At 40.7% G+C, this 17,236-nt stretch overlaps 1 protein-coding gene across 1 annotated transcript in view; it reads left to right on the top strand.

Annotated features, from left to right (window-relative positions):
- Nucleotides 1-17,236, top strand: part of CACNA1C (calcium voltage-gated channel subunit alpha1 C) — a 492,904-nt gene that overhangs the window by 364,972 nt on the left and 110,696 nt on the right. The window contains 1 exon segment of the mRNA XM_026070402.1: nt 8,776-8,866. Coding sequence (XP_025926187.1) covers nt 8,776-8,866 — 91 coding nt within the window.

Genomic DNA, 17,236 nt, shown 5'->3' with positions numbered 1-17,236 from the left:
TTTAAGGAAACGTGACCTGCTAAAAAAACACTTTTGTGCTTGAAGCTTATGTGTCGATTATTGTCATTAATAATAATGCTAGTGAGCAAAGTATGAGAAACATCATGATTTTTAGAGGGGCAAAAATGATCAAAGTGGGGGAAATATTTTTTTTTAGATGTTGATCACACTGTCTTGGCATCCTTTCTCTGTGGTTAGTCACTTTGCTCATGAGCAGGGGTTTTTTGTATCATTTCCCAACACATTATGCACAGCGTTTGCAGCTCTTGGGCACCCATTTCTAAGGCACTGCCAGATCAGCCTGCAATAGTAGAATCCTTCTGACTTTCAAGTGGGGATTTCTGCTTTGCCCAGAGCATCACAAGCTAGGAGGAGTCCAGAAAACATGCAATACTCCTACTTGTTGTACCCATGGATCATTACGCAGGGTGGATTCAAGCACAACTGATGGCATTGCTGCTTGTCGCACCTTCCTTTGCTGAAAACCATAAAGAATACAAAGGGATCTTGTAGAATGATTCAGAATGTGTTGTTCTGATTTGTTCACCATCATGAAATACTGTTGAAAGAGTTGTAGATACTCAGTTGTTTCAGTTTTCCTTTTTCTTTCTTCTTTCTTAACCTTTTTTTTAATGAATTGCTCCAGAATTCTGTGGCGAACCGGAGGGGTTGCTTGAAAATACTAGAGAGGCACCAGAAACTTAGGGTGTAAACCATATCCTGGTCTATAAATGCCTTGTGCTTTGGCCCAGTAGTTGTTCCTAATGGCAAGGCAAATGAACAATGCAAGTCATTTATCAGACTAGAAAACCGGTTCAGGATGTCATGAGAGGATCCATATTCAGAAGAGAGACATCTTTTACTATTTGTTCTGGTAGCAGCTCTGTCAGCCTGTGACCCAGCCCATCTGCTGCTCCTGTCCTCCTTCAGCTGCATGGATTAAGCGAGTTGCTTCCATGGCTTTTGGAGGCAGGTACTCTGCAGAGCACTGAGTGGGCTCCTAATGTGGACTCAGATGTTAGCTCAGCAGTACAACCAGTTACCCAGGGAGACTGCTCATTTTGCACTTTTTAACAGAGAGTTAGGCTGCTTTCTGGAAAGTCTGCTTTTGAGTGAGAGTCCTATATGCTGTGCTTATGAGACATTTGAGATACCACAGGTTAAGCAAAAAATACCTCTGCAGGGAAGTGTGAAGAGGATTTTAAGTTCTTCCTTTCAAATACAGAACAGAATACATTTAAGGCTTGTGACAGCCATCCCTTGGGAGGGCCAGAAGTTTAACTGTGTCTGTTATGTGGTCTTCCGTGTGATGTGCATTCCACTCGCTGGCTGAAATGAACAAATATTTATGGAACACTACATATTACTGTCAATATTATTATGAAAAGAAGAAAAACGGATGCTGTTTAAAGTTAACTGAGAAGTTCGGCTAAAGTAAGTTCCAGAAAGATTAACTAGTGGCAAGGTAATGCATTCATAGGTGTGCAGTAATCTGCATGTGTTAATGACAGATCTGGTTGGCACAATTGAAACCTTCCTCTGCCTCTCATATTCCTCTCTGTATATGGTGTAAGCTCACTTAGCCCATGGTTGTGTTCCTTCAACATCACAGGATGTATTTGTGCATATGGTGAGGCTTTGGAAGGAGAGGAAGCCATGTAAAAACAAGTCTTATATGGAAGATATATATTTAAATCGTATTGTAAAATCTGTAATTTAAACATAAATGAAATCTTTGACCTACAGTTCTCCATCTTAGTATTGGCTAACGCTTCCTACTTCTGCTCCATTCATAACTGCATTGCATCAGTCTTCTGTGATGCAGTCCAATGCCCAGCCTGGTTTTGCTGTAGTAACAAGCTCTGTTACTACATACTAGGTACTCCATCTTTGCTGCTGGTTTACTGGTGTCAAGGTCTTTTTACCTAAAGCCTTTTTCCGTTTGATTGAAGTAGGTGCAGCTGACAACTGCTTTATGGCTTTTTATTGTTGTCCTAGATCCTGTGGACAACGTTTAGTGAAAGTGTGAATCAAGCCCTTTCCTTCTAATTGCAGGCATTTGTACATACCCCTAAATTAGGTTATACAGTGTATATATATCACATGTATGTAGTGAAATAGCATGTGTATAATACTTTCTGTGTGGACATTGGCCTCTGAGCCCTTGATAAGCATTTTCCACATATTTTCACCATTTTTCTGCAATTTTTATTGTGCTAGATTCATTGATCCAGTCTGTCTAACTTTGGGAGGTATGTAACCACCGAGATCCTACAGATAATTTAAATTCCCCTTTCTCTTCTTCTGTAGAAGCTTTCCTAATGCAGAACTCCTTTTCAAAATAGAAACCCCCAAAGAATTCCCCAGTAATAGCTAGTATATTTTTCTGCCAGAACCAGGAGGAGATCTAAAGAATACTWGTCCTTTATCTCTGCACAGTTTCCCTTCCGCATGCTGCTTGCATGTAAGAACATACTCACTGATTGTTACTAGGACACTGTATGCATGTAGCAGAATGAAAGCTGTATCTTATTAAATTAGTGAATAAGATGAATGAGTACAGCATTTCCAAAACAGGCAATGAGAAGAGAAAAGCTAGGCAATATTCACATATTAATTAAAATGAGAGCTCTCCACAGAAAAAAGATGAGTCCATTGATATTCTGACAGCTGCCCGTAAATTCATTTATGAAATGATGGGCATGAGAGGCACCACGGGAAGCAGGGTTCTTACTGGAGACAAAGTCATTCACTTGATGCACATTCTGTTAAAGGAAGCAGCCTGGATACTGCAATTTATTCTTGTTGTGCTTGATAGAAAAAGAAATCTTAAATCCCAGCTGGAGAATTAATGGGACTTCTTTGCTCTTTAGATTTGCTTTATAGTTCTTCAGAGTCTCACTTGGGAAACATTAGCATCAGTAATAACTATAGTACTTAGCACTTATTGTAATGTGTTTCATCTGCAGATCTCAGAGTCTGCAAGGTGAGTGCAGAATTATAATCCCCATTTCAGAGAAAATGAACACGTATCTAGAAAGGTTTGATGATATGGCCAAGGTGACACAATGAGGTGAGATGTTGGCAGAATAATATGGGGTTCTTCTGACATCAGACACCACTGGGGGCAAAATGAGTGATTTAGCCCCATATTTTGCAATGTACTTCAATACCAGTAGAAATTGGAGTGTGCAGTCCAAGTGAGCACATCAGAAAAAAACATCAAGTGTATTGTTCCCTTCTCAATCTGAAAACCAAGTACAGGTCTTTTTTAGTACAAATGAACACACTGTTGGGTAGCCATGCTGTTTCAAGTCAGGTATCTAACCTAAGGGCATAAGTTAAATGCCCAGGCTGTCCATATAGTTGATGGAGCCATCAGAAGGCCTTTCAGAAAACTTGCAATAGGAACCTATCTGCCTCTGTAGCCTAACTCAAACAGCTAAATCAGAGGCATGAAGTCAGGCAATGTGAATAGCCTCTGTATACAGTTCTAAAACTAATGCAGAGTCAGTTAGGAACATGCGTTCCATTAAAATCTATGAAAAGTAAATGCTTTATCTACATTTGTGGATCTGGGCACCCTTTGCCCAGGCTGCTGCTTCTCTGGGTCTTAAATTATCACAGCAGTTGAGCAAGAGTCAGCAACTAGTAAGTGTGGCAACATTATAATCTATGGGAATAAATCTGAGAAATTGAATTGCGCAGCTTCCACTGCTGTGGTGACAAAAGTGTCATAAATGCAGGATACAGCAGTGGTAATGATATTTCTGAACTGGGAGCAAATAATATTCTCTAAGTCTGTAAAGGAAAAAATTATCTCAAGACTACACAGAAGGGTATTTGCTTGTGCCAGCTTTTTGTTTGAGTGGTTGGCTGTTTCTTGGCAACCTCCCGTCTAATAATTTATTTGCATGCCCATGGGGCATTTGGTTGGAGCAGGGACATATGTTAGTGCAAGAGTAGAGCTTGTATCAATGCTTGGTGCCAGTGACATGAAACACAGGCTCTCAAAGGGTCTTGCATGTCTGTGCTGTCTAACCAGTCACAGAATTCAGACTGTTTGTCCTTATTTCTGTCTACTGGGCCTCAGAGCTAGAATTAACATAACAGGAAGCATTTCTCAAATTTATTTTTAAGGAAGTTGCTAGATAGCATTTGTTGTTGCTTTGTTTGCTGCAAAAATACTATGTAGGTAATATGAAATTGAAGTTTAGATAGTCCAGGAGAGAAAGTTTGTATTCAAAAATAAGCCACACTGTGAAGAAATTTAAGAAGTGCAAACACTTTAGAAGCAACTGCAGAGAGAATATAAAACCTAGTGGTCCTTATGTTTTGTATTCCGTTGAAACCATGAGATATACCATTTCATGTTTTTAAAAATTTGTTTCACTTCCCTTTAAAAAAAATTACTACCTGGAGTTTTCATCAACCAGAGTGAATCATGGAAGCGATGAGTAAGGATAAATCCCCCAAAAGAGATTGCCATGTAAACAAAGCCACCTTAATTTGCCTCCAGGTAAATACCTAATATCTTCTACGGGACCTGTTCCTGTGCTGTTGTTAATGGTTCACGGTACCGCACTGGCTGAAGCAAACTGCCCACTGTTTGGGCTCATTGCCCTGTTAGCTGCGCTGGCATTGCTGGTGCAGTCAGGCAGAAGCAAACTGCCTGACAGACATGCCTCCTGGCCTTTTTAACAACTTCCTATCACTTGCAACGTAGGGGGCGTGGGCTGAATTGTTCTCTACAGCCAAGGAGTCACCTGTCTGTATCATAGGTATTTAGTCACTTGACCAAAGGTTGGCTGTTGGACGCTATGCACTGGTGCACAGGGATCAGTCCCTGCTTTAGCCATGCTGCAGTTCGGATACTGAAACATCCTCAATATGAAGTATGTGGTAGATGGAAGATTCACTGGTCTGCTTCAAAGCAGGGAGGTGGGGAGGTGGGGAGCCCACACAGGGACAGTGCACCATCTCCAGCTGGCAGAACCCAGCCCCGCAGGGACCTTTGATTTGGATACATGCAGCAGAGTTTTAGAAGCTGACAGGGAACCACTCTTGTAAGAGTGCATCAGTCACTGAGCACACATGGGACAGGAGTCGAGGCACCAAGATTTCCGGTGCTAAGTCGCTTTGTGCCCAGGTGGGAGGGAAATGTATTTATCCCTTTCTTGCTTTTGTCTCTGTATCCCAAATGGCAAGGCAGAAGTGGCCATAGTGATTGCATAGTCTGTATAGCATGGTCCCAAACATAACTCTGGTCTGGGCTAGAGCCCACCATTTAGAAAAACATCTTCTCCTGATTAAAACATTCCTGTGGTGGATTCGCCACCAGCATTTAGCACATAGCATGGTTCCAGTAATTAATTACCCTGACTGCAAAAAATGCCTGCCTTGTTCCTAGACTGGAGCCTGGATGCGGGCACAAGGTCTATGTCTGAAAGCAGAGTCAGATAAGAATGCCATCTGGGCAGTATTTGGTCTACTTCCTCTCATATTCAGCCCTAGTTTGTACATACCTCTTCTGCAGCTGCTTCTGTTTTCAGGATTTGTTAGCTGGCCTGAATGAACCTCACAGCATCAGTGCACGTGATTATCCCCTGATATTGAAGGTGATGGGAGGTGCCAAGAAAAATAAGTGATTGCCCTGCTGAGTGCATACCACGTTTGGAAATACAGCCCTAATCTCCTGTCTGTCCTGACCTTTAACTTCTAGCCCATGCTTCCTCTTACACTTGATACCATCTTAATACTTTTTATTGTCCTTAACATTTTGTATCAGTGCATTATGCACTGAGTGTAATGAATGCCAGTAAGGGTGACAATGAGCTCACAGCCTGAACCACAGGAATCTCTTCAGCCCACGTGCCACTGCACCTGCATCCCTCATTTTAATTTGGCCTTCCAGACACACAGTAGCAGTAAGATTAGGGAAATGCAGAGTAAGCTCTAAGACAGCTTTGTGCATACACCTCTGATCTGTGTGGGCTGAGGACCTCTGTGTGTAATAAGCGGAGGATCAACATTAACTAAAGGCATGAAAAGCCATGCAGCAGAAGGACATCAGAGGGTAAATGCCAAATGTAAACTCAGATGGAAATCATAAGACATAGTTTAGAAGTATACTAGTTTGGTTAAGTGTACCTCTGAATGCATGATGAGGGTTGTTAATCTCTGTAGATGGGGAAAGACAGAGCTGTGATCACACCAACAACTTTCCATTGGCAGTTCTGCCGGTATTGGAAGAGTTTCTTTATATTGGAGCAGTTTAGAAAGAAATACAGGAAATCTCATTCAAAAATAGTCTGGTCTTGATTCTGGCCCTGAAGGACAGGGGATAACTTAGGGACAAATTGTGATTGCCTTAGTCTCATTGATTTCAATACATCAGACAGTCAAAAATTTTGCTATTGATATGACTGGGAAAAGGATTTGGCTCATAACTTTAATTCGGCAACTCAATGTTCTAAATATTCAGATATAAAATAAAAACAGAAAACAATTGTCCTCTGATGATTTCTATTATAGTATTTCATACTTCCATATACCTTTCATTCTGTATTTTTAATTCACGTGATGAAGTTTTCAGACAGAAGTGGATGTCATGTGTAAGCTGAGTTCCTTGTTTTTTTCTTCTGCCTATCACTGGCTGCATGTTCTCTMTTGATGTCTTGTTCCTGGTACTTGACACTGACCATCTTGTCTGTGAAAGGAAGCACTCCAGCTGGCTTGCCTGATAAGAAGAAAGGGAAGTTTGCTTGGTTTAGTCACTCCACAGAAACCCATGGTAATGTTCCACTGCACTCTGTGTCCACACTGTGTGTAACTGTGTGTGTTTATATATCTCTATACATACCTACGTATAATGTATCTTCATATACTCATGCATGCGGCGTGCCTTGCTTTTTCTGTTGCTTGCGCAGTGTCCTCTTCATGCACTCAAGATAAGCTCCTCTGTAAATCAGTTTCTTGCTAATGTCTTCAAAATTGTTTTCCATTTGCAAACAAACTCAAATATGTCTTGAAAGTGCTTTACCTCATCTTTGAAGATGACTTGCCAAATATCAATTTTTTTCCTAAAGGGCTTAGACAGGAAATGTTAATCATAGATGTTGTTTTTTCATACAGCTTACCTTGTTCTTTCTTATGCATCAAAACATGAATTTAGCTGATTTCTTAATTTGTCTTTGCAAACAGATAAGACAATTAAAACATCTATGCTTTGTGAAATAACAGACACCATTAGAGTAGAGTATTTCATGGCTGTGTAGAGAGTGCAAGGGAGTCCATTATTTCATATGGTCCTAAGAACACAGTGCAAAAACTTTCAATTTCCAAAGAGGCACTTTATAGGCACTTGCATTGTTGGGATGTGATAAAGGAAAGATTACATTTTGGGGAGACATTTCTACAATGATGTTTCCAACGCAGGAACACAGGACCTCTTTGGAAGGATTCTGATATCTTTTTAGCTTTTAAAAGAAGACTTGATCACAAGGCCCATCAAACCTCTGTCCAATTGAAATGCAGAGCCTGTTTATTCTCCATTGCTTCCTTTTGCTCCAGGGACCCACAAATAGACATGCTCTTATTAATGAATAATGTATTCTGACAAGCTATTAAAAGTGTCTCCAACAGCTAATATTACGTGCTCTCAAGTCTCATCTGAGATATATATCCAGCTGCTATTGCATGTCATGTTCTGAAGTTCTACCAGGCATCTGAGAGATCTGCCCAACTCTTCTATTGTTCAATCTGAATTTTTTTTTTTAATTTGTTTGTGTACTTGAAAAGGAGGGGGGAGGGAAAGAGGATACATATACTGGAATGCCATCCTTTGTCCTATTCTATGTTGAATGGTTTTGTATTAAGGAGTTATTACAGCTCACCACACAGTGTATAGGAGACCTGGGAGCAACTGGTAGAAAGGGAATTGTGGGGGTTATATAATATATATAAGAGTAAATATTCAGGGTTTAATAACACATAGGATATGTGACAGCTGTTTGAATCAGGAAGAGATAGGTCCAGACCTAGGGTTGCTTTCATTTGATGGCTATTCCATGACATTTCTGTAAAAGCCTAGGAGACTCTACCCAGTTCTTAATTGATGGGTATCTACACAAAACCTCCACAATGATTCTTTTGTTGGTAATAGCTGAATGGGTCAGAAACTCTGAACTCCTCTCTTATCCCTGTATGTCCAGTTTCTAAGTGTAAGGTTGAAGCACATTAATGGGTAGTATGTGGCAGATGAGCCACCAGCATTATTTATGCAGTACCTGCTTTCAGGATAAACAGAAGACTTGTCTGAATACCTGTCAGTCTAGTACTTTTTATATGCACTCCACATATCACAAAAGAGGCTGGGGAAGGCAGTGAGGTGATTTGGCTGGTGCACATAAAGGAGCATTTTTTAAGTGTTCTACTGAGTCAAACAAAAGTTTCTTTTGTTGGTTTTGCCATGTTCTCTAATTTTCAATGGTTCTTATTTTCCAAATTTTCAGGAACAGACTCTCAAAGAAAGAGAGTAGCTGCTTCTTCCCCTTTCTTTAGCATTTGGGTAACTTGTATATTTTCTTAAGCTCCACTTGCCCAGCCTGCCCTGTGCAGGGAGGCAGCAGACTTGCTCAGCAAATTGCTTACTGCTCAAGAGCTGAGGCTGAATATCTTTTGATTAAGCCAGTTCCTTCACTGCCACATTTGACTAATAGGTGTACTGGGTTCTAATGGCCAACCCTTTCTTTTTCTTCCCTTCAACTCTTACAGTGAGCATGCCCACCAGTGAGACTGAGTCCGTGAACACAGACAACGTCCCTGGAGCAGATATTGAAGGCGAAAACTGCGGTGCTAGGCTAGCGTGAGTACATATACACAGAGATATGTATGTAGGGGCTGGACTGAGCTGGGTGGGTTAATACCAGGGCAAATTTCAGGCTTTTTAAGGGGGAGGAAAATACACAATGGCGGAAAGGAAAGAGTGCAGATCTATTGATCCCGGGTCTTTATCTTAATTGCAATGTAAACTCACTCTGGATCTTAGCGGAGAGACTCTGGGATTACATAGATATAAATAAAGCACAGAATTCCCAGGATAAGCAGAGCCTGGTTTTGCATAATAGCTAAAAGAATAACTGATAGAAAACAGTGTTCTTATTTAAAAATTCCTCTGTAGTGATAGATAATCAAATCCAGCATATGTAGACCAAAGAGTGGAAATAACTGTTCTATTTTAATATCTCTAATGATTCTTATACATTTTACAGAGTCTTGTAATAGAAAAACACTGATAATAAGTCCCATCCTGCAGCCCAAATTACCCCTTTCAAGTTCTGAACACACCACTGTAGTGACAAAGAAATACATCAGTTAGCAGGGGTTAATGCCTCCTTGTATTTGCACCATTGTATGTCCTGGACACACAAAAATGTGTGAGACAGCACTTATGGAAGCATTTATACTTTATGGTATATTTTTTAGCACCACAGAGAAAAGGGATAGGCAAGAGGAGTTCTGTTCCCTTTTGCATGACTTAAATAAGAATGGACCTTATGCTTTGGGAGAATGTGTTAAGCCCTCCAAATTTCCTTGGAAGAGGGACTAAGCACATTGCTGCTATTGCTTGCGCCATGCTGGAGTACTTTGAGGCACTCTTTTGTCCCTGGGACGTACCTGGAACCCTTCAGTGCTGGTCAACTGCTGATCATAAGTACATAAGAAATGTCTTTGTTCAGACCTGTGGTCCAGCTGGCCCAGTGTTCCAGTCCTGGCAGTGACAGGAGGGCAAGTGCACGAGCCTGGACATTTTGTWTGTTCCATTCCCCTTTTATTGCCTCCAAATTCACGTTCATTAAATTAGAGATGTTAGAGGGCACACTTCTGCCTGTTCCCTTTAGTGGCCATTTATGGACCTGTTGTCCACAGATTTATCTGATTCTGCTGATGCTGTCTGCCCCCACAATCTCCTGTGGAAACAAGTTTCCAAAGTTCACTACCTGCTGTGTAGAAAAGTATTTTCTTGTATCTGTTTTAAGCCGATCTCCTACTAGTTTCAGTGAATGCCCTCTCCTTCTAATACTGTGAGTTTTGGTGAACAACAGTTCTGCATTCAGCTTATACATCATTTTTATGACTTTGTAAGCCTAGATTGTATCTCCTCCACATGCCCCTTGGTCTTGTCCTCTACAAACTGAAGAGGAGAAGGAGATCTTATCTGTATCACAAGATATGATATGTGGAATATTTTGTAAATTCAGTTTGCTCTGATGCAAGTGTCAGCCAGTGGCTTACAAACCCCATGAGAAATTATTTATGATAGCTTTCCTACACCTGCCTGCTGTTTTCTGCCTGCTGAGTCTGGCATTATAGTTTGGATTATGAACTCTTTTCTGAAGGAACCGAACTAGACCTATTCACAGTGCTAAGGCAGTTGTAGCCCTCCTATTAGCACCCCACCAAGTTGCATGTGCTTTCGTGGCATTATGGGAAGCAGCAGCTGGATATGTGACCAMTCCTGTAAGCTGGATCCAATTTGGAGAACTATGTCTATTCTTCAGTTATAGTGCATAACACAATGGGTCCCCTGGTGCTGCACAGTGCCAACAACAATGGCAACTGTTACTATAACGTTGCATATATTTTTAATATTACAGCTTACATTCATTTAATGTCCTTAATCCCAAAGKATCCTAAGGCATTTTTTGGACTGTATATGCAGGGCTTGTTTTCACAGCGTTAGAGTTCAGCCACCTTCAGGGTAAAATGTGGCAGATGTTTAAAAATATAAGGAGAAAAGGCACAAATGTATAAGGAGGTGTATGAGGGATGGCTTGTTTTGCACTGAAACTGCATGGGGAATTTTGGCAAGCAGAAGGTAATCTTAGCTGGAATGTAGCCAGGAGAGCTGAAGTTAAACCCAACTTTAAACATAATCATGACTTAGAACAGATTTTACTTAAAATAGACCAACGTGTCCACAAGAGAATGACAGTACTGTGGTCTGGCACAGTGATCACTTTACCCATGTACCTTGCTAGCCTGTGTTTCAGCAGAGCAGGACATGTGAGGTTCAGGAGGATAGACGGTTTCCTTGCCACTTGCCACTTCATTCAAAAATAGGTAGCATATAGTAGGGAATTGAAGTCTGTTATTGAGAAGGGTTTTTTTTACTCCTTTCACAAGGACAGTCTGCATTCTCAAGGCCCCACTGAGATTGCTTTTCATCTCAGAAAGATGGATGGGCTCCTTCCAACCAGGAAAATGAATGGCTGTATCATTGTATTTGAAAGTCTGGACTGAGACACAAATTTTGCCAATAGTTCCTGCCTTTATAAAGTGTCTGCTTCAAATCTGTGGAGTTGAAAATTACTCAAGGAAGCATAAATTCAAATCTGCCCTGAATTTTGAGGCTTGGACTCCTTTCTGGTTTGTTTTATTTACTGTATCACACACTCAGGCAGAGAAACCAGGGAGAACTTGCCTTTTTCAGGAAGTATTAAGTCCTCTTCTTCTTACTGAGCCTTCAATTAAACTAAGCCAACTATAAGCCAACATTCCTGCTGGAACATATCAAATGTAAGTGAGGATTTCAGAATTGCCTTGAATGAGTATTTGCCTTGTGTGGAACCTGTCTAAGAACATCAGAATAGGCCCAGTGATTCTGGTAATTTCAGCATTGCTCAAGAATAGGAATAATTCTTGTATGAAGTTGCCTGAGCTTTTCAAATAATTTCCTCATCTAGTATTGGTGACTTTCAGTGAGCATTAATAATTGTATTCAAGCCATCCTGATTTACTCCAGCTAAAGATTAGGCCTGGACTTTTGAGCAGTCATCTGCCCTCTGGATTTTGTTTTTGCAGTTGAAATGGCTAGACAAGTTTTTTGTTGGATTGTTGAGTTGCTTGTATTGTAGACAAATCTTGATTTTACCAGCCTGCTAAAATCACCTAGTGGCCGTGAGTCCCCACTGTCTTGCTGTAAACACATTTTTTCCCAGAGGGCAGAGACTGCAATGGGCAAGCTGCAACCAGAAATGACTGAAGCAACAGGGAGATTTCAAGTCAAAGGTAATATATTTATTTATTTAGTGGCATCAGGCTGGAAGGGCATTTAACCCCATCAAGGTGACAGGCTGACCTTGCCATCAGAATTTGCACATGACAAAAGGAGAAAATGACCAGGCATCTAAAAGAAAAAACATTTATATTGAAGATAACTTAGAATTACTGGCAGTTCTTTCTGTTCTTATACAAAGCTGCAGAGCTTTGAAAGGGTCTGTGAATGACAGAAAGATCTGCTTGAGAAGCCAAGCTCAAGTATCTCTTTTGGAATTGGAGATCTCCCCTGACAGCCTTTCTCAGCTCTATAGACACATATGCTATGTGAGATCAGGAGAGTACCTCTCAAACACAAGCTATCTCCTACTGATGAATTGTCTCCAGAGAAGCTTTTATTTCTATAGTATCTATACTATAGAAACTGCCTTCATCAGCTGTGCTGTCTGGAGCAATGCCAGCCTTCAAACCAGCAGAAGGAGTTTCAGGAGGAATCTAAAAGGGCTTCTCTATTTGCTTATTGTGTAAATCCAGTTTCTTAGAACTAAAAGAAAAAAACCCTTATTCATGTTCATCCCTGGTGTAATGCTGCTGCTATTGGAAGAGCTGCAGCAGACAGTAGTTCCTTTCCTAAGATAGGAATTAGCTTTATCAGGCTTTAGGGATACTGTGCATTTGAAAAGGATTTTGTAGGGTTGTGCAGGACACTGAAAAGCATCCCGCAACTTCCACACTGTATCATCCCTGTCATGATGTTGCCTTGTACTGCGCTGACATCTGCCCTGTACTAGAAACGCAACAGCTTTTATCCTTGAGGACAGCATTTGTAAGTGAAACTTTAACTTACTTCTTATGTGTCACAGCTTTAATACCCTGTTGTCACTGGTACAATGAAATATGTTTCCTCTACAACAAGTATCAGTAGAATAAACCCAGAGCTAGGAGCATGGTTTTCTATACACAGGATAGCCTTATACCCAGGACTTCCCAATAGAGAGTAATTTCTTTGAGCCTCTGTGGTTACTGCTCCGCACATCTTAGATTACTGAGGACAGGCTGTTGCTTATAATCAATAGTAATCTATTCTGTGCGGACTGTCACTGTATATAATCTTCCAGTACAACCAGAATGTTAATTTTCTAATACAACCATACAGATCTGAAGTGCCACAATAGAACTTGCCTTTATGCATATGTAATAGCTAAAGAAAGACATTTGTTGAAACTAATGTTCCATGGAGCCACATTAGAAAACTGAAGCACTTGAGCTCAAAAGGAAAGAGAGCTTAAAATGATCTGCTTTCACTGAAACAATAAGCCACTTAGCATTTTCACCTTGGCCAGGATTTCCATACATTTGGGGGACAGTTCAATTGTATTTCCACCAAAGAGGATTAAAACAAGATAAAACAATATGAACTTTCCAACTGGAAACACAGTGTCCTGAACATCCTATGAACAATGAAAGCTTTCCCTGGCAGCTGAACCATCAGTGATTTTTCCTTGTTGCTTTTCTGGCTGGCAAAATAATTCCTGTGCAGCTCTTGCAACAATCAGCATGGGAGCTGCTGGTGAAGAGGAAAGAGTCAATTTGCTTGCAGGTTTGTCATTCACTACTGTTGCTGCTGGTTTTCCCCTAATGAGAAGATAGCATCCTTCTGTGTAGACCAAAGTTCCCATCACATCAGGAGCAATGGTAAGAAATCTCTGCCAAAAGCCCTGAAACCACTGCTGACTTCAGCAGGAAAACACACAGGACCAACCCCTGTGTGTCAGCCTCAGCTATTGCTCTTCCATTTATTATAGGCATAGTGTTTTTGATATTCACAGTCAGCCCTAGATATGTGTCTAAAGGACAATAGCATGCCCTTGTAGAAGAGGAATTTTCTTCCCACTTCAAATTCTGAGAGGCCCTACCTGTGACTTGCCACAGAGAGAGCAGGATTATCCATTAGATTCTCGAGTGTTGTGTTTTCCCAGCCTGTAAGAAAGCCTGTTGAATAGCAAGCCACCTCAATTTTTAGCAGGACATATCCAGTTTTCTTAGGGAAGTTCTTTAGATTCTTATTGCTGCTGGCCAGTGATCACATCTCTCTTAACTTGCATCACTCCGTTCAGGTCAACATGCTCTTCAGTGCTTGTGCAGACACCTATACAACTGCCCAGTGTTACTTCCATTGTACAGAGGATAGCAGGTGCTTCACTGTGATTCTCAGAAACATACCTGAGGGTAGAATTTAGCCCTAACACCTTATCAGGCTGAGAGATTACCAGGAATGCAGCATGCATTCCCCAAAATGTCATGTCACTGTATGTTCTTGTCCCAGGAATGTGTGGAAAAGGACCCTGCATGGCCATCTTCTTTTCAGGGATTCCAGCGTCCTGACAAGAAACAAGGAAATGTACCTCCATCAGCAGGGAGACAGAGAGGGAAAAAGTGCTTTCCAAAGACTTCTTGTGCTTCTTGACCAGTAACAGCAGGGATGCACCATATTGCACCAAAGCAGAATCAATATCACAACAGGACTCTGTTCTCACAGTTCTTAAAATCTCTGATAAGCACAATGCAGCTCTTTGGATGTGACACTGTATCTCCAAAGTTGCTGTAACGTAAAGGCATAGTAAGTGAATTTCTGTGTTACTGCTTTTCTGAGAGCTTTTAGTAGTACCAAGGGATTTTGTAAGTTTTCATGAAGATAATTGCTAGGGGGAGTCATACAGTGTAAAAGTAGTTGTGACCAGCTTGCTAAATAATTGTATGGTCACATGTAGTAATATCAATATCCAGAAAACAACTGTAATGTGGCTTTCATATCATGTTTGGAGACCTGCAATATTTTTCCAGAATTCTTGTTTGTTGTGTGTACAATTACAACAAAGTCCTCAATCTCTGTTACCAAAGGTTGGCACACCCTTTGCAAGTGCCTGATTTCTCTTCTCTGGTGTACACCATGACCAGAGAAATGAAGACTTCATCTCTAAGAATATGGGATAAGTCACTACATTTGAATTATGCTGATTATCCTGAGTTTATACTGATGAAATCTTTAAATTTCACTGTCTTAGCTGTATTTGGTCCATAGCTATGTAAGGTTAGAAGAAGCCTAGAGAATTAAAAAGATAACTAGTTGAACAGTAAAGGACTGTTTTTTCTGCTTGTCTTTCTAAAAAATAATCTGAATTACATGGTTCCTATGATAAAAGCTCTCAGTAGTGATCTGAAATGGATTTTGTATAAGTTCCAGTACCATGATTTTAAAATACAATTTCTGAAGACATTCCAGAGCTGGACACAACAACTGGGGAAGCTCTCTTTCTCCCAGTGACATAAAGCTCCCAGGATACAAGGGTTGTAGGAGATCAGTAGTTAAACTCATCAACATAGAAGCTGGTCCACCTTGAATCCCTGGCAAGTGCAAATTTGGTGTGTCACAAAGAGGCCACAGCAAGGCCCCAAATCCAGACTTTTTGACAGCCCCTAGCAATGGCATAAGAGCATGTTTATAGATGGCATAGTTAACTGGGTTCTGAAGGACAAAAGATTCTTGATGATGAAGGTCATTTGAAAAGTGTGTTTCAGACTAGAACATAATGTTTGCAGAAACAATTATCGTACAATTCATGTTTCCAAAATTCCTTTTCATTCTTGGATTCTGCCTCTAAATATAAATCTCTTCCCCCTTCCTTCTCCTGTTCTATATATATAGCACACCCACATGTGATAAAGCCTTCTGTCTTAGCAGTAAGGCATGAGAAGCGGGGTGGGGGGACTTATTAGCCAACCTGTCGGAGCAGTGAAGGCACTTGGCTGCAGCTCATAATGCTCCAACGATATAATTATCACATGCATGATGAGTACTACACCTGCCGCCTCTCTTTTTTCTAAAATATATAAAAAGTTTCCTTAAATGCCACACAGCTCCCTTATTGAGAAACCTTCAGCTCATGAGGTCATCAGAGGACCTCACACTCCCCATCCTTGCCCTTCCACTAGTCGGGTCCTCCATGACATACCTCTCTCTCTCTTTCTCTCTCTTCCAACCTTTTCCTATGAATGTCCACACTATCTCCTTTTCAGTGCCCACCTTTTTCTTTCATCCTGTTTTTTAACTCTTCTTCTTTCTCCTGGCTTTGTCTGATCTTTCTGTCCCGTTGCCTGTAGATCTGATCTATTACAGTTAGTAGGTAGGGCTTTTCAAGCAAGACTTTTCTTCGGTGAGAGTGTTGGGATAGTCTTAACTTGAAGGATATGGTCTGTAGGTGCTTCGCTAGCCATCCTTGTTAAAGCTTGCATTGTCTCTGCAACATAATTTAGCATTCTGTTCAGCCACTGTATTATTTCTTCTTTATTGAAAGAATTCTTGTGTGTGTCTGTAACCACACTGCTGCCTAGTATGTGGCCTAGACAAGCTGCCGGTGACACAGCAAGAAAGATGTATTCAGTGTAGAGGCCTTTTTTTTGGCTTGGACCATCTGCTGGTGAAGTGTTCCTATCACTAAAATCTCTTTCACATAAAGAAACTGACCCATCACTGCTTACTTGTCAGCAACTGATGTCCTCAAACAGGGACATGACCATTTTTAACATTGCTACAGAAAGTAGTGTTGGATGTTTTGAGAATTACTTTCTCCCATGTCTGCTAACAGCAAATCTATTTTTAAGCTGGTAAGGAAGACCTTTTCTGACTGTTGTCAACAATGAATCACTTTCCTATCATAGAGGGAACCTTAAGAAATACTTCAGCACAGCAACAATATCTCATTGAGAGTCACTCCTCAGGTTCTCATTTCTTTTGTTATTGGTGGTGGATTTTGCAGCCCCCTAAATCACACCAGACTCATGCCACTGCATCCACATAACTTTATGTCTCTCTATGAGCCAATGTGTACGTACTAAGAGACAGCCAAAGGGTACAAAAGTCCTATGGTATGTATTTCAAGCAGCTTAGCATAGTGATTAGGGAAATGGAGTCTGACTCCAGCTTTGCCTGTGACTTCACATATAAGGCAAATGAGGTTATTTAGGTGAATGAATTTGACTGCATTGAATTAGATATTTAAATATACACAGTGGGAATGCAGCCCAGTATTCAGGAATGCTTAACACCCAAAATTCCATTGATAGCCTCAGAATCTGTGATTGTTCAGCCCCATTTAAATCCAAACCATTTTACATA

Source organism: Apteryx rowi, unplaced genomic scaffold (assembly GCF_003343035.1).
Source record: "Apteryx rowi isolate R43461 unplaced genomic scaffold, aptRow1 scaffold_31, whole genome shotgun sequence".
Classification (NCBI taxonomy): Eukaryota; Metazoa; Chordata; class Aves; order Apterygiformes; family Apterygidae; genus Apteryx; species Apteryx rowi.
This window is presented reverse-complemented; position numbering and strand designations above follow the sequence as displayed.